Source organism: Copadichromis virginalis, linkage group LG1 (genome assembly GCF_057382275.1).
Source record: "Copadichromis virginalis isolate Kocher_CV1m ecotype Utaka linkage group LG1, C_Virginalis_male_GT1.1, whole genome shotgun sequence".
In the NCBI taxonomy this organism is placed as follows: Eukaryota; Metazoa; Chordata; class Actinopteri; order Cichliformes; family Cichlidae; genus Copadichromis; species Copadichromis virginalis.
This window is the reverse complement of record NC_140618.1, coordinates 17,049,035-17,065,172: the sequence shown is the minus strand read 5'-3', so window position 1 is coordinate 17,065,172 and position 16,138 is coordinate 17,049,035. Positions and strand designations below refer to the sequence as shown.

The 16,138-nt window shown below is 39.8% G+C and overlaps 2 protein-coding genes across 4 annotated transcripts in view; one reads left to right on the top strand and one right to left on the bottom strand.

The window, feature by feature from the left end:
• elp4 (elongator acetyltransferase complex subunit 4) overlaps positions 1 to 1,928 on the bottom strand; it is a 54,740-nt gene extending 52,812 nt beyond the window's left edge. Inside the window, exons 1-2 of one of the 3 annotated variants that reach the window (XR_014919370.1) lie at positions 1,702 to 1,928; positions 471 to 506 (exon numbers count right to left, since the gene is read on the bottom strand). Coding sequence is in view for 2 of the 3 variants with exons in the window: in XM_085452839.1 (XP_085308965.1) it covers positions 471 to 506; positions 1,702 to 1,879 (214 nt within the window). In the remaining variant the exon portion in view is untranslated. The remainder of the gene's footprint in view (positions 1 to 470; positions 507 to 1,701) is intronic. The other 2 variants (XM_085452839.1, XM_085452840.1) reach the window with 2 other exon arrangements.
• Positions 1,929 to 1,977: 49 nt separating this feature from the next.
• Positions 1,978 to 15,797, top strand: immp1l (inner mitochondrial membrane peptidase subunit 1). The gene is made up of 6 exons (XM_085452841.1): positions 1,978 to 2,062; positions 9,374 to 9,484; positions 9,573 to 9,661; positions 9,926 to 10,052; positions 13,802 to 13,912; positions 14,511 to 15,797. The coding sequence occupies exons 2-6, from the start codon at positions 9,380 to 9,382 to the stop codon at positions 14,595 to 14,597; spliced, it is 519 nt and encodes a 172-aa protein (XP_085308967.1). The 5' UTR covers positions 1,978 to 2,062; positions 9,374 to 9,379; the 3' UTR covers positions 14,598 to 15,797.
• The last annotated feature ends 341 nt before the right edge of the window (positions 15,798 to 16,138 follow it).

Sequence of the window (16,138 nt, the reverse complement as noted above, 5' to 3'; positions counted from 1 at the left end):
CAATAATAATAATAGGAAGAAGAAGGAAGACGCTGAAAAATTACAGTGTCTGTTTGGTGATTAGAACTATTTGTTACTTGGACCCCTAAATATTTAATTATCTTTTAAGACTGATTTCAAGCTTTCTCATATTGAGCCCATTCAACCTGAATTAACAGGATAGCTAGATAGTGAGCTAGGTAGCTAGCTAGCTAGATAGATCCTTTATTGCCAGAGTAGCAACACATGTCTGCTACCACATATCTCAAAGACCAAACCAATATTTAATCATAATAATGTTAATACATGTATAAATAACAGCCACTAACTAATTAAGAAGTATGCAAAACATAGATAACATCATACTGGCATCACTGTACATTAAACAGTCTTATAGCAGCTGGTAAAAAAGGACCTCCTCTTGCTCTTTGGTCCAATTAACAGAAACCATAAACTAGTCAATACTTAGACATTTAAAGTGACATGCTCACCTATGAGAAGCACTGTTCCAACTGCTAATCCACCACCTGTTTGCGGAAACAAAAAACAAAATATTGTTTACATGTTAGTCTCATATATACAATATATCCAAATCACTATGAACCCTCCTTTTGTTCAACTGCTGCTAACATCTCTGTCCTTTTGGATCTACACAAGAGACACTTAGACTTGTCACTATGTCAAATGAACCCATGAACCCAGTGAGCACAACAGCAACTCTCTACAAGCTCCAAGTCGTGACAAGATTATGTTTCCACGAGCACTGCCAATCACTGTTCAGTAAAGACGCGTCAAAACATTTGTCTGTCTGTTCAACCAGGAACTGTACTTTCTGTGAAAAACTATTTTGATGGCCACATCAGCTGCTCATCTGACAAAACGTTTGTCAAATGACAAATTAGAACGACAGGTGCAACATACTGACAGACAGGTAAACAATTAATAGACAGTACAGTTGTCACAAAGGTTCTGTCATAACTAGAGAGTATTTTGACGTTGTGGAGAAATATTTTTTCACAGGTTTAGCTGGCAGAGACAACATGAACATGTGAATATAATTGTAGTACTTTTTTTTTTCAACTGTTAGATGCTTTCAGGCAACCGTACTTTTTACAGAAATGACTATTTGAATAATAAACCTGCCCTATTTTGTTATGCCAGGAGCTTCATTAAGAGTTAGACCTTAAAATGGCAGATATCCTTTTTTTTGCTCCATTTAACCCACACCTAACCTAAGACTAAAGTGGCCTTAATAGATTTAGTCTGAATTAAGAAAAGCAACAACTCAGCAGGTGCCACACTATCGAATTAGCTTACCACAGTGCAAGACAACTAATAAGAATGTAACTGATTATATAATGTCCACAAAAATTAATAGGGAAATGGATTTAACTGGGAATGAATAAGGCCCTCTGGGTATTTTGTTATAATCAACATTTATTGTGAAAATTACCTAGTTGTTTTCACTGTTTTCTCACAGACAGCTTTTCCATCTAGTACTAATTAGAAGATGCATTATGCGTTTAAAATAAAAGCATATTTGTCTTGTCCTGGCAATGTCAAACGTCATAACTCGTCCTTAATATAATGGCTTTTCTTCTCATTCTCATTGCATTGATAATATGAATACAGTACGTTGCAGTAACGTGAAATCCAGCATGCGAAAGTTAGATTAAGAAATACTGCTAGCCTTTGTAGCTAGCATCCTAATGATAGACTGACCGAGCAAATAGTCGAGTGACGTGACACCGGTGGAGACTAGGAGCTGTCCATTTTGAACCGAAGGTCTAGTACCAGGTATGGATATTAACTTGCTCCTTGTTTTCTTCTGAAAACTCGTACTATTGAACGGTGGACGTTCGGCTGAGGGTTTACCCACACTATTCACGGGGGCTGCCATACTGTCAGTAACGTGCTGACGCGTGCTGATGTTTTGGCACGTGTTATCCAATCAAATAGGAGTTTGGTGAGGCTCAACCAATGACATCCGCTGTTGTTACAGTGCCGCTCCTGGAAGTCGTAAAAGGGAAGTTCAACTGTTATTGTAAGTGCCCGGTGAGAGCTTTTAGTCACACGCTACAAAGTGAGTACAACTCCACTCATTATATAGTTTAAATGTCTTGTTTTTATATTTTTCTACAAAAACCTAAGCTTATCTGTTGTTGTTATTATAACAGGAGTTATTCAGAAGTCGCTCAGTCCCTAAAAGTATATCGCGTCTCCTGATTATGACCTCGTTACACTAAATCTGAACATTGTGTTTTATAAATACGTTAATGAATGACAATACTTGTATGTTAAGCAGCTTAAACTGAATTGCTTTACCTTTATACTATACAGTGTTAAAATATTTGTAAAAGAGACTATTTAAATCGTTTTGTAATTTAATACACAAATTACTAAACGATAATGCATTACGTTGAAATTCTAAATAATATGAATATTTCGTGATAATGTACGATAATGTGTTGCGGTATTAAGCCACTCCTCAATATCTACAGGAGATTTATTGTATCTGAAAGTCATGTCCATAAGCAATGGTTAAAAGAAATTACTTAAAAATAATCTCACTGGAAGGGTGGCTGTCAAGAAGACATTCCTAATGAAGGGAAACGGATAAAAAGCGGAGGTATGCTAAATTACACAAAGACTGGACTGAAAATCAGTGGCAATAGGTATTGTCAAATGATGAATCCAAATTTTTAATTTTTAGTTCAAATTATCATTATGTATAGAGGTCAAGAGAAGGGTACACCGATGAACATATACAGGTATCTTTAAAATATACGGCGGAGGCTCTGTTGTGGTTTGAAGCTGCATGCAGCCAGTGCTGTAGGGGATCTTTTCAAGATTGATGGAATTATGAACACAGAAAACGCGCAATATCAGTCATTGACTGGCCAGCCCAGAGCCTGGACCTCAACATTACTGAATTAGTGTGGGGTCATCTTGTCAGAGAATGATACAAAAGGCAGCCAACATCCAAAAAAAGAACTTTTAAGAAGATGTAAAACTATTCCTGGAGACTAATGAAAGAAAGCTTGTCTAAGAGAATTCAGTCTGTGTTGAAGAATACAGGTGGTCATACCAAATGTTGACTTTCAAACGCTTTTTTTGGGGGGGGCTTATATATTGTATTATATATATCTATATATTGTATGTTTGAGCATGTTTGCTCAAACTGTACCTATTTACCATTTTCCCATTAAATTATGGGACTTAAGACTTGCACAGTTCTCTATTGCGCTGTAAAAAAGTACATCACAATATTTGTAGTAGTGATTTGTTGTTTTTATATTCTGTTTTGCATTAAAGGATGGCCATCTTGATGTAAGGATTTTCAAAGTATTCAAGCCCAATTAATGTTTTAATTTTATGCCAGGAATTAACACAGGGACTTTAAAAGAATAAAAGGTTGTGTGTTAAAAAGCAAAAGGACAACTAGCAACAAATCAATCAACAACAAGTGCTTCAGAGAGCAACTTGGTGTTAGTATCTCGCCCAAGGATATTTGGCATGCAGACTGGAGCAGACTGGGATCAAACCACAAACCTGGTTAGTAAGCGCTCTGCCACCTGAGCTGCAGCCACCCCATAGACAACAACCTTTTCAAGGGAGGCCTTGCTTTTTTTCAGCAAGTAGTATCAAATCATAGATTATAAAAGTATAGCTCCACAGACCCAGTGTTAAACTGGCCTTTGTGCAATCAAGACCAGACAACAACTGGAAAATATTTGCAGATTAAAGAAGAGGCCCCAGGAAGCCAGTAAAAAACTACATCAAGCAATAGCATGAAAAATGTTTTTCTTAGTTTCCCAACCCTAAAACAATATCCAGTAACTGAGATAATTGTGATATAACATAATAGTACACATGCCCCTGTCCCAACCTGTAATCTGTTTCTCATGTCAAATGTATTTATGACTGTGGCCGTTGAAGGTGAAGGTAAATAATGGAATAGGAGACATTTGTGTTAGCCTTTATGTGGAATTGAAGGCATTATCAAAAATTATATTACTGTTATTCTTCCAAAAACCCTTGCACCTAATTAGTTTATTTTTAATTTTATTCAACATGCTCAAGTAGCTGTTTGCATCTCTGTTGCCAGTAGGATTAATTTACAATAATTAAGTATAGTTTGACTGCTTTAGTGTGATCAGAAGTCAGTTTTTAGGGTAGATTTACACTTTTATGTAGAGTGTAATGCACATGGGTTTTTGGCAGATACATATATAATAACATAAAAAGCTGATAAATTGCAGTAAGTTCCTTTGATTTCAAGGTACTCATATTCTGCATGCTAGTTCACTGTCACACTGCCGTGGGAAATTTGAATGGGATTGAATAATATCAGGAGCATTTGTGCTTTTCCAGAGAATTCAAAATGTGAATTTGGCAGTTCATGACAAAAACTATTTTGTGAAGAACTCCTACTGTTTTGTTAGGAAAAGCTAGTGTTAGGAAAAGTTGACTGGTGAGTGAATGGTGTGATCCTTAAGACCTCTGCAAAAAGGTTTGTGTGGCAGAGAGAGGCCAGAGGCAGCATAAGATCGCAGGATGCTGTGATGCTCCAGAGGAAACAATTGCCCAACTGCTCACTTTACAAATGCTCTCAGCAGACAGTCCTGCTGTTTTGACAGCACTGTGAGATTTATGTGTGCTGACAGGGGACCAAGGGAATATATCATGACTGACAACGCTGGGCATTGTGGTAAGCCTATATGAGGCAAATAAGATGCGCTGACTGGCCTGGGTCTCAAAAGGAGGAGGACCTGCTTCAGCAGTGCAACTTGCGGGATGTATGAATGCGTCTCTTTCCCTACATTCTCTGTACATTTCCTTTCATCTCCTTTTTAATTCTCTTAAATCTCAGTTTAAGCCTTTGGCTCTGTTGCACTCTTCAGTGTATGATAGTGTACACAAAGCAGTCTAACTGCAGAAAAAATAGCACAAATTTCCCCCCTTTCAAAGTGTGATCTAGTGTTTTTCTGTGGTGTTTTTGTCATTTTAATCTGTATCTGATTGAGCAATATAATGGCAGCAGTCATAACATGTCAGACCTTTCCTGGTTTGACTGTTTGGATTTCTTTAGTCTAATTCTGCCATCAGCATTGAACTGCGAGAAGCGGCTCCGTTTGTGTGTTGGGAGGATGCAAGATTATCATCAACATGCACATATTTGTTTTGTTAACACTGAAAGAAAAGCATTATTCTAAAGGAACAAGTGCAATCAGCATAGGACAGGTCTTGTACACAACTAATTTTGTCTAAGGATTTGCCTTTTTCCATGTATTCACCATCCCATATTTTGAATAGCTTTATTTCGGTTTCCTGGTTTTTTTTTTTCTACAGATGTAGTTTTAAAATACAGTGAGTCATATTTAGCTGACCTATACAAAAGGGACGTAGAAAGTATGGAAACATGAGTCAAAGGAAATCGCATTTTTAAAAATTGTAGGTTTGCTTTACAGTTGAGGTTCCTGTCAGTAGTTGTTAAAATATAAAAGGCCATTTCATTAGCTGGACAGTGCATAACCCAAGCGACTTTGTGAATGTGATACAACACCAGATAAAATCTGTCAGCACAAGGCCAGCACAACACAATCACTTGTGCTCTGCACAATAAGGCTTAGTGACTGATTTTTTTCCCCCATTCAGTATTATTGGCCAGGGACTCTGTCAACCTACACTTCCTTTCAATTCATAGCAGTTGTATTCATATCACTTTGCTATTATTTGCTCTGGTTGACCCATTGATTGCAGGTTTAAATCCTCGGCCCCAAATAGTAACCTCGCTCAGCTGTGTCACGGCTGTGTTGCCGTTAGCAACAATGAAAAGAGCAATATGGAGATCAGTCCCTTCAATTAAGCTTCTGATAGAAGGCAGACCTAGGAGAGATGGGGACCAGACATGGTACTCAGTGACTGGGACTTTTACATCTGTCACTCCCCATCAAGCCAGGTGTCTGTGTTTAAATCAGCAGGATTATCTGTGATTGCACTGATAGTTGAAACAGACCCCCTGTGTTGCCAAGCCTCCTCCTTTTTATAGCTCACATTAAGATCAAGTCAAGCTCTGCGCAACAGGACTTATGCCCCACCCTCCCCTGCCTTCTGCTGCCCAGAGGAAGACATCAGAGGTAGGATTCATCCCGTCTCTGCTCTGCCTGCTTCTCCAGACTCCCTTCCATCTGGGATCCTTAGGGAGAAGAAGAATATCTGACAAGGGGCTCGTAAGCCTCTTAGCCCCCCTGTTGCCCAGTTCTCTCTCAGCCCATGTTTTCCTAATTTAGTTGTGTAAGAAGTCCACCGCAAGGCCCTTGTGTGCTGTTTGGATTGAAATTCCCTTTGTGGCTCTAATAGACTGGCCATGTATATCAATTAACACTATTCAGCCATGGCAGGGTCAAATCTCTTGAGACTAGTAGCCGTAATTCCTTTCTGAATATTTCCTTATGGCTTCAATAATATGAGTTTAATTAGGTGTCAGTTGTGATAAGCTTTTATTGGCTTTTGGCTGTTTTTCTCTGGGGTTGTTTTTTTGTTTGTTTGTTTGTTTGTTTACTGTTCATATATTGGCAGACTCTAATTGAAACAAATCTGCAGTGGAATCATTTCACTGATTATCTTCATTTTTGAGGCGTTTTCCCCCTATGTTTTTTCCAAGCAAATACATAATATAGTTCAGTTTCTTAATTACAACCTTTAAGAAACATCTCATGTCGATCCATTAGTAAGCTGATAGTACTGAAGCAGCATTACTTTTGCTGAAATTAAAGAGAAAACATTGGAAACACTTTTTTTTTTGATTGGCTTTTATTTCTTTCTCCTTGTTGTCATTGCAATATTCAGGAACCCTTTTTTATGTATGTGTTCTCAAATTTTGGACTAATAATGTTTTTGACAGAGGTTTAAATGTCCTGATAGGCTTTTCCACTGCTGCAGCACTTTATGCTCATATTTGGTATAGCAGAATTCACCCCCTCCTAATTCATCTACTTATGATTTCTGCTCTGAATGAGCAGGGCTTCTTCAGGAGTAAGATCACAGAGTTAAACACACAATGAAATGTTTCCATCAAAAGCTACTCATTTGGGCTCCCCCTTTCTCGTCACTGTAGCACTGTTCTGTGACAATGGGAGGCCAATGGCCACAGATGGTTCTGCAGCGAGCGCCACACTAGCTTTTTTTTTTTTCCCATGAACATGTTTGGCATGTAATCCTGGATTAACAGTGAGACTTTTTGTGAATTTACAGCTGTAATACAGCATTCATTTAATGTTGATATCCCCCTAATAAACATGCGCTGGTTATTAGAAGACCGAGATAGTGTGGGTTATCTGACTCTTTGCCCAGGGGATTTAGAGCTAATAGAGATCACATCAGAGGTCTCTGTGGATGTCCACCTTGTTCTGAATCCCAGTGGAGTCTCTGCAGCTAACATATACACTTGCCATGAAACACATAGGTAATGCTATTCTCTGTGCACATTGACACACCAACACACCACATGCACACGCACAGACACACACTATCAATGACAGAGGGTGCCTCAGAAAACCAGCCGGCTGCATATGGACTCTCTTGATATCAGTCACTGGCCGTGTGATCTTGTTATGCAAAGTCCCTTAATCCCTACCTATGATGAATGCATGCTGGAATGGAGGGGGGTGATGAAACAGAGATATGAGGGCAGCTGTACGGGAGGCTGTCCACTGTGCTTTGAGAATAAGTGCTAACAAAGATTCCTGATCCCTGGTCTAGCAGAGGGAAGAGCACATGTGAGATCATGTCTGAGACTGCAATACAGTAACAGAATGGCAGAGAACCTGGTGGAGTAAGCTGAGAGCTAGACGAATATAGATGAACATGTTGCTTTCGTGCAGACCTGAGGTTCACATTAACCTTTAGACCATTTGCATCCCAACAGAGGAATTATGGGGCCAGAGGTGTTATTGTACCAGCTGGGGGAGGACTGAGTTTATAGTTCCTGTGGAACAGAACAAGACCGGAGCAAGCTGCAAGTGGAAGAGGGCACTTCATCTGGGCCCTGTCCTGACTGTATATGTCTCCCTTCACCTGCTCAAGCTTTGTCATTTGAAGTAGTAGTGAAAAGCAGAGGGTTGCCAGTGGTGATCGGGGAAAGAAACAGAGTAGCAGCACAGAGGGAGGTGAAAGGATGGAGTTGCTCTTTTTTGGATCAGAAAGGTTGGTGAATAGACCAGAGACAAACCATGCTAGGGATAAAAGAATAGAGGGTATAATAGGTGATGTATAGTTAGAATGAATGAGAGAGCATTGTGTGAGAGTGGAGAGTGGAGAGGAGTGGAGGAGGGTAATGGGATTAGGGGTAACACCTTTGGCAGGGCTGGGAGAGCCACCTGACACCCGGTCTGTTGAGAACCTGGGGAGAAAGGGAGTGGAGGTGGTGGGGGCAAAGGAGAAATCGGGGGTCTAATCCTTGTCCATCTTTGGGAAGTCATTCCCAGAGCTCTGAGGATTTGGGGCTTTGGTTTCCGCTCTGCTTGCTTTGGTTAATAATACCCTGGGAGGGAGAGAAGACATGGAGAGAGAAAGAGGGAAAGAGACAGGAGGAAAAGAAGAGATGGAAATGAAGATTTCTTTACCCTGTGGTGGACTGGCAGGACAGCGGCGTGAGCTAAAAGAAAATGTTTGAGGTGCAGGCTAACATCAAAACCAAGCTGTATCTATTGTTCTTCAGTTTGCATTTGTGTTTACGCAGGGGTGTGTGTGCGTGTGTTTGTGTGTGTGTGGGCTCGCATATGCACTTTGTACAACAGTGTGTAAATACTGCCTCTCTTTTCTCCAACCACCCCACAGGTTGCAGCTTGAGTAAAAGTCAATAACCTAAGTGTGCCTGGGATGTTTGCTTAGAAGACACATGGGTGCTCATTGTGTGTGTTCATGTGGCAGTGTTTGCAGGGCAGTTGTTTGGGTGCTTTTGGTGTCTTTTTGTTTCTATGGTGCTGACAGAAGTTGATAACTACTCTAATGACTGTGGTGGTGATGGAGGCAGCACAGTGTCAGGGACTAGCTGCCGACAGTGCAGAGCTGCTTGGCTGGATGTGTCACAGCTTCTGTGTTTGTCCATCACCTGAGCACAAGGTGTTGATTGGTCCATCCTACGCAGGATCAAAGTTCAGGGCAGTTTTCTGGTGTGAACTGGCCGCTCAGCCTCTGTGAATGAAACACCATAGAATGTGCCATCTTAGCAGTAGGCCAACTGTGACAACCTTGTCCACACCTTCAAGCATTAACCCTAAAACAGCTTTTGTTTTTAGAAATCCCATAAAGAACATAAGCCTACCATAAATGGATCAAGCATGTACTTCGATGACAGTGCATTATAATCCATGGCTGCTTTCTTCTGTAGGTTGAGATGTTCCGCCGTGTGCTGGGGAAGACCTTTGGTTTTGTGGGCTACACAATCCAGTATGGCTGCATTGCACACTGTGCTTTTGAATACATTGGAGAGTTAGTCGTGGTTCGTATTAAAAGATTACAGATTTAATGACTTTTTTTTATTTTTACAAGAAATAATTAAGAAAGAATTTTTTTTGGCTTTTATTCAGTGTTCTGGTCCATCCATGGAGCCCACCATTGTCAACGAGGATATTGTCTTCTCTGAACGGATGAGTCGGCATCTTTGCAAAATACAAAAGTAGGTTGCACTTAGTTTATGCAGTCGGGGAAAAAAAGATGACAGCAAGCATTTTAGAATATTTATAGCACACATTTTAACATTTCAGTGTGCATTTGTGATTCACTGCTTGATTTGTGACCATTTCTCTGCTTTTTCCCCCTAAAAATAAAAGAAAGCACAACAATACTAATATCCTACTAGTCATTTCAAATGGTGTCTTAGATCATATAGGATTTTTTGCATTTTCTTATTAAATAATCGTGTTTTATGGTTTCCTTTCAGGGGTGATATAGTCATTGCAAAAAGTCCATTTGACCCAAATATGAACATTTGTAAAAGGGTAATTGGATTGGAGGGTGACAAGGTCTGCACAAGTTCCCCATCAGATTTGTTCAAGACCCACACATATGTAAGTATCTTTTCATCACGATCATCATCATTACGCCCACATTTTCTGAAGATGTCATGCTTCTTAGCTGCTTTTCTTATACATATTGCGATTACCTGATTTACCAAGTAAGGTTTCTGGTGGCGGCTTTGCAGTTTTACTTCAAACAACCACAACTCAGTGACTGTCTTTGAAAGGGAAAAAAAGGTTAAAAAGATACAGTGCAAATAGAAAGTGATTGAAGAAGGGGTTTACAGCAAAACACTTGATAGTTTGTTTCACCCTAAAAATGACAAGCAGAATCTCTATGCATAATGCAAAACTGTCCCTCGCTTATTCTTTGTGTGTACCACAGTCTATAGGCTATCATCCTGTTGTTTACATTTTAGACCACACACATCCATTTTGTGTCATTGGTCAAAATATCAGTTTTGACAACACCTATATTTCCTCAGAACAGTGATAAAACCAGAGAGTGAACAGGGGTTCTGCTGCTGAAACCACTGTCATTGCTTTTCTATTACTACTCTCCCCAACACCCACAGCTCAGGCCTGCAATCTCTCTGAAGCCTGTTAGAGTTAGTGCCAGCCGAATGGACAGACTGATGGGCGGGAGGCTGTGTGTGTGTGGGTCTGTGTGTATGTGTGAACCGAAGATTTTTATCTTGCATGGTTTTTAAATCTGTTGTGTATTTAAAAGACTTAAGACACAAGGCCTGTAAGCGGCATTCACTGGATGAAAAAGGATATGTATATATTTTCTCTTTTACAAACAGCATTTTCATACTATATACATACGTATATAATCTTCCATATATGTGTGTATATATATATATCCACCTAGTGGCGCATATATATATATATATATATATATAAAAATAAATAAATCTGCCACTAGGTGGAGAACTATTATTATATGACTTTAGACTCACTTTACATGTCCTTTCACCTTAATTCACTCATTTAAGTCCATTCAGAGGTTTAGTATCTCAGTTGGATGGATTATATATCAGGTTACTACGAACATCTGAATCACAGCTTGCCAACTAGTGATCCAATTATCATCATCATTGACGATCGGTAAAAGATATAATGTGTATATTGGGGTTTCAGAAACCAGGATATCTCTTTGTGTAAGCAGGTGCAACACCACAGTTACCAGTTAGTTTCATTGGTTGTTTTGCTTTTTGTTTTGTTCACTTTTAAGTAGAGCATTTATTTAAAAGGGCAGTGTCTCTTTGTAACATCTTTGCTAGATTAAGTCAAAGTCATTATAATTAATTACAGTTTGCACAAGTATGTGTGTTTGGTGCTTTTTACCCACCAGCAGATGGATAGATCTGTTTGTGTGATTATTACAATAGTGTGAGGGATTATGGGTGGACCTGTAAAGATGAATTTTGGAAGGGAGTGTTACACCCTGTCAACACCTCATTTTCTGTTCTGACAGACAGGCAGGCCCTCTCCACCCTCAGCTATCCAACAACACACTAATTGCCCTGTCACCTTTTAGGAATGATTTCTGTGTCAGAGCTATTGTGTCAAAACAATGACACTTGATCCCTAATATTATACCAGAGATGGAGAGACAAGAAATAAGAGCGATGAAATGACGCTATGCTTTCTGTTCTTTGCAGTAAAGATAGACAGAGCAATATGATGAAAGATGAACTCAGTATTCCTGTATTAAGCTTTAACATAATTCCCCACCCCAATCATGTTAACATAATGAGCACTTTAATGGTGTAGCTGTTAAACAACACACCTCCACAGTGAATACAGCTCCTGTTTCAGCTCTTCTCGACATGTCTCTGACAGCTACACAATGCCTGGCGTCAACCCAACCTGCAACCACAGGATGGGTGCAGTCATTGCCATCCATCACACCAGAGTCGCAGGCGGAGCTGATCAAAGTGACTCCGCCTCTAACTGCAACAGCTCTGGTTTTGAGCCTAACAGGATTTTTGGAAATACATGTGGTTAGAAATGACATTTGTTGATAACGGCTCCTCTGTCAAAATCAAACATGTTGGTGCTATTATGTGGTAAAATGACAAATTACTGGTTTATGTCAACACCCTGTGGACAGAGAAACATCTTAATTACAACCTTGATGTGTACCCAAAAAGAAATCGAGCGTTCCTCATAGTCTTCTCTTTACCTGTGCCTGAAACTGCAGTTTTCTTTGAAAAACACTCTTTGAAATGTGCATTGTTTGGTTTGTGACTATCTTGCATCCATTTCATTGTAATTAAGAGATTTTCTCTTGACCTGCTAATTTTTTTATTTTTATTTTTTTTTCCTTTGGATTATTCACACACCTACAAAGTGATATGAATAAGCGTTCATCCTCATGCTGGTCGCAGTGCAGCAGGTTCAAGTTTCAGACCTCTTCACTTTTTCACTTGGTGAAATACTGCCTAGTGGATCTTTAAAGTCAGACTTTACTCAGGTTTTGGTTTGATTCATAAACGCTGAAACAAAGTGCTGTTGTCAGTCAGACGTTGCTGGTCTGAATCAGTGTTTTTGATTAGGCCTTTAAATAGAAATTTTGCCATCAGGAGTTTTTGCTTTTCAATGATTTTTACACTACGCACAAATTCTTAAGAGGTACTGACTAAGTAACCTTTAAAATAAGCACAGTAGAGATAATATTTAAAAAAAAGATGAGAATGTGGAGAAACGGGGGGTTCTGATTTGGCAGATGACAAACGGTTGTGTTTCTTTTTCCTGTGCTTGGGAGCCAGCATATGTTACCATGTTAATGAGGTGTAATGGTGAGAATCCAGCATGCTGACATATGGTTCTCAGATGACTCCTTTAATGATATTCATTTGTGTCGTCGTTATTCAGTGAGTTGTTTACCTCGTGTTAGGTCAACGTGTCACTGGCTTGTGATTATGTCACATCATCTGTCTCAATTATCAAATATGAAATGAAATGCAGCATCCCACAGTAGTACTCAAGACTCTAATCAGAGAGCCGACTGATAAGGAATACAGAGGGAAAGATGTGACGTCACCTCAGTGCGGATAATATTCTGTCTTTATTCACGTTATTCTCTTCCTCCAGAGTACTTTTGCCGTTAAAAAGTTAGGCAACACAAAAATAGACTCGCGGATTGTGATGCCCATTATGACAATATAATGTGTTGTTGATCCTGTCTGCACATATAGGGAGGACAGCGCACTTAATTAGGGACTTGACAAGCCCACTCTCCTAAAGTGATGAGATTAATCATAATTGGTGTCACTGTGAATTAGAGAGCGCTCGGATGACCGCCCCACTGGCAGGTCGGACTGCGGTGGAGACCCTTGGACACTGCTGCTAGCCGCAGCTTAGCTCTCCCTCATTCTCTCTCTTCCTCTCTTGCTCCCTTTCTTTTTGCTGCCCAGCTATCTCAGGCCTCTCTCTGGCTTTGCCCTCCTTGGGTAAAAGGGGCTCAGATCTCAGCCAACAGCCTAATGACCCTGTTTGAAGTTCTTCTAAATCCCTTCTCGCCGACCCTGCCCGTTACCCATGACCCCTCTCCTAAGACGGTGCAAGGTTAAAGAGGGACAAGCAGGTTAACGTTAAGATAGGCTAAGGAGGGAGGGTTGTCTGGAATATGGGGAGGGGTTCTCGCTAAATGAGATCAAATCACTTGTCTCTTAAAGTTGAGTAATGGTGCAATTTAAGACTATAAGACTTCTATCTCATTCTGTTTTTGTGGACTGGAGTTGTTTACATTATGAACTTTTTTTTTTTGCCTTTTGTGCCAATGTTTCCAGGTTCCAAAAGGCCATGTGTGGCTAGAAGGGGATAACCTTAGGAATTCTACTGACTCAAGGAACTATGGCCCAATTCCCTATGCCCTCATCCGAGGGCGTGTTTGCTTAAAGGTAATGGGGGAGGTCTACTCTACATTGTCATATATGTATATTTAAAAAAGCATAACAAATGTGTGGGGTATTTGTGGAGTTTCTTCCTATAAGAGTTTTAGTGACTGAGCTCATGGCCAACCTATATATATGTGTGTATGTGTGTGTGTGTGTTTCTAGTCTTTTATTATTTTTTTAAATTATTGTTATTATCAAACAATGTCTGTTTTAAGCACAATTTAATGCCATGAGTCAGTTAAAAGTTCAAAGCAACTGCATCTGATTGACCAAAGCCTAGCCAACATATTGTTTAGCTTTCCATTCTGCTATGTTGTCGTGTCACTGGATGTCATATCAACCACGACCCTGTAAACGGGTCAGCCAACCTTCTGTCCATCTGATTGGACAGCAGCACTCCACTGGAGGCCCTACTATGACAGCTGATGAAATCACAGGATTTGCTATGATGTCAATGGTGTCATTAAAATTCATATTAGCAAATGTGTCACACCGTGTGATAAAGTGTGCAATATGGTTAGAAGCACCTTTATTCTGTACTTATGCCAGTCTTCTCTTTCTTTTAAGCCATTCTTTCTTTGTCGCCCTTTGTCCCGTACAGCTCTGGCCACCACATAGTTTTGGGACCCTGAGTGAAAGTCCAACAGAACGGATCATTAAAACTCAGAGCGACTCGGACTCAGATTGACTTGTCTGCTTTGTTTATATTTGTACTTGTTCTTGACTTTTTCATTTTTGAATAAAAGTGTTAATTCTTTTAAAAAGTTAATCGTGCCCATTTGATTAAGATCAAGATTCAAGATTTGATTAAGATGCAGTAGCGAGAGACGCTGCATCTCTGTGGAACTGCTAATGGCAGAGCTGGCAGGGGCAAATATGCATAAGATTTAAAGCCAACTTAGTAATAGCAGCTATGTCAATGTATTAAAAGCCTAATCATACCAAACGGTGCAAACACTATTCAGGAATCAGAAGTTACGATTGAGTGAGTTCAGTTGCTTTATTTAAGTGATGCTGAAATGCACCAAAACTGTACATTTAATTTTTTTGTTGGCTATTTGTAAATCTTGAAAAAGTGATATCTGTCTGAACTAAAAGGAAGTATTTCAGCATTATGTGTCACATTTCCTTTAAAATCCGTTATTTATTTCATGTTTACCCTTCCTTGGTATTACGCTACAACAAAAACTCTCTGAATGTTTAATATTTCATCAGGCTGCCAAGGCAATTGAAAAAATCTTAGCACTTCCCATTTAAACATACAATATTAATACGCACTTAGTAAGGGGCTCTGTGTGTGTGCGCATGTGTTCATGCGTGCATTTAAAAATATCGAGTCTCACACTCAGTATGTTTACATGTACTGGTTATCACTGCTACTGCAGATTTCTACTTGGAAAAACGTCATTCCTTTGTCATATACTGTATAGGTTCTAGGTTTTACAGAACTGCATGGATGTGTCTTAGACCTAAAAATGGGTGTAATCATTGCTAATCATGGGTGCAAAATGGGTACATCATTAGCTATATGTCCTTGTTTTGTAAAATAAATCTTTTGTAAGTAATGTGGTTTGCACCTCTGAACAGCAGGTAAATATTCAAACACAATCACAAAGAAAAAATCCAATCCTATGAGCTGTGGGCAGAGAATATTCACAGAATAGAATGGATCTAATTGCAAAACCAAGCTAGTTGTGATATATTTTTCATCAGGGTGTTAACTCAAAGCATTGTGCTGCTGCAGATTTTGAAGACTTTCTCATCCTGCTTAGGCCTTTCTGGACACAGGGACATAGCCGTACAGTGGCATACTGATGCTCAGCTGGTCATTCTCTGAGGCAGAGAGGGACTCTTCTTCTTTAAGCTCCCCAAGGGAAGTGAGTTCTAGGCAGCCGTGGGTCCCTGTCCAGCTGCTTCCTCTGTCTAGAGGGGGCCAGAGGGTCAGAGACAAGGCTCTCTGTGACACTGAATTATCTGCCTGAGTGTGATTGTGCCTGCTGGGAGGGACACTCAAGATTGTGTGAGCGTGTGCGTGTGTGTGTGTACTATATTTGTGTATATAAAAAATACTTTTGCAGGGCTTTGCTTCAAGCACATTTTTGTTTTTTGTAAGATTTTATATTCATCTGTTGTGTGTCAACACAATGCCACCGCTAAGCTAGAATGCTGACACAAGTAATCTTAGTGTGTCCCCATAGAGGGAGCTATGGCTGTTCACTGGTGTAGCTA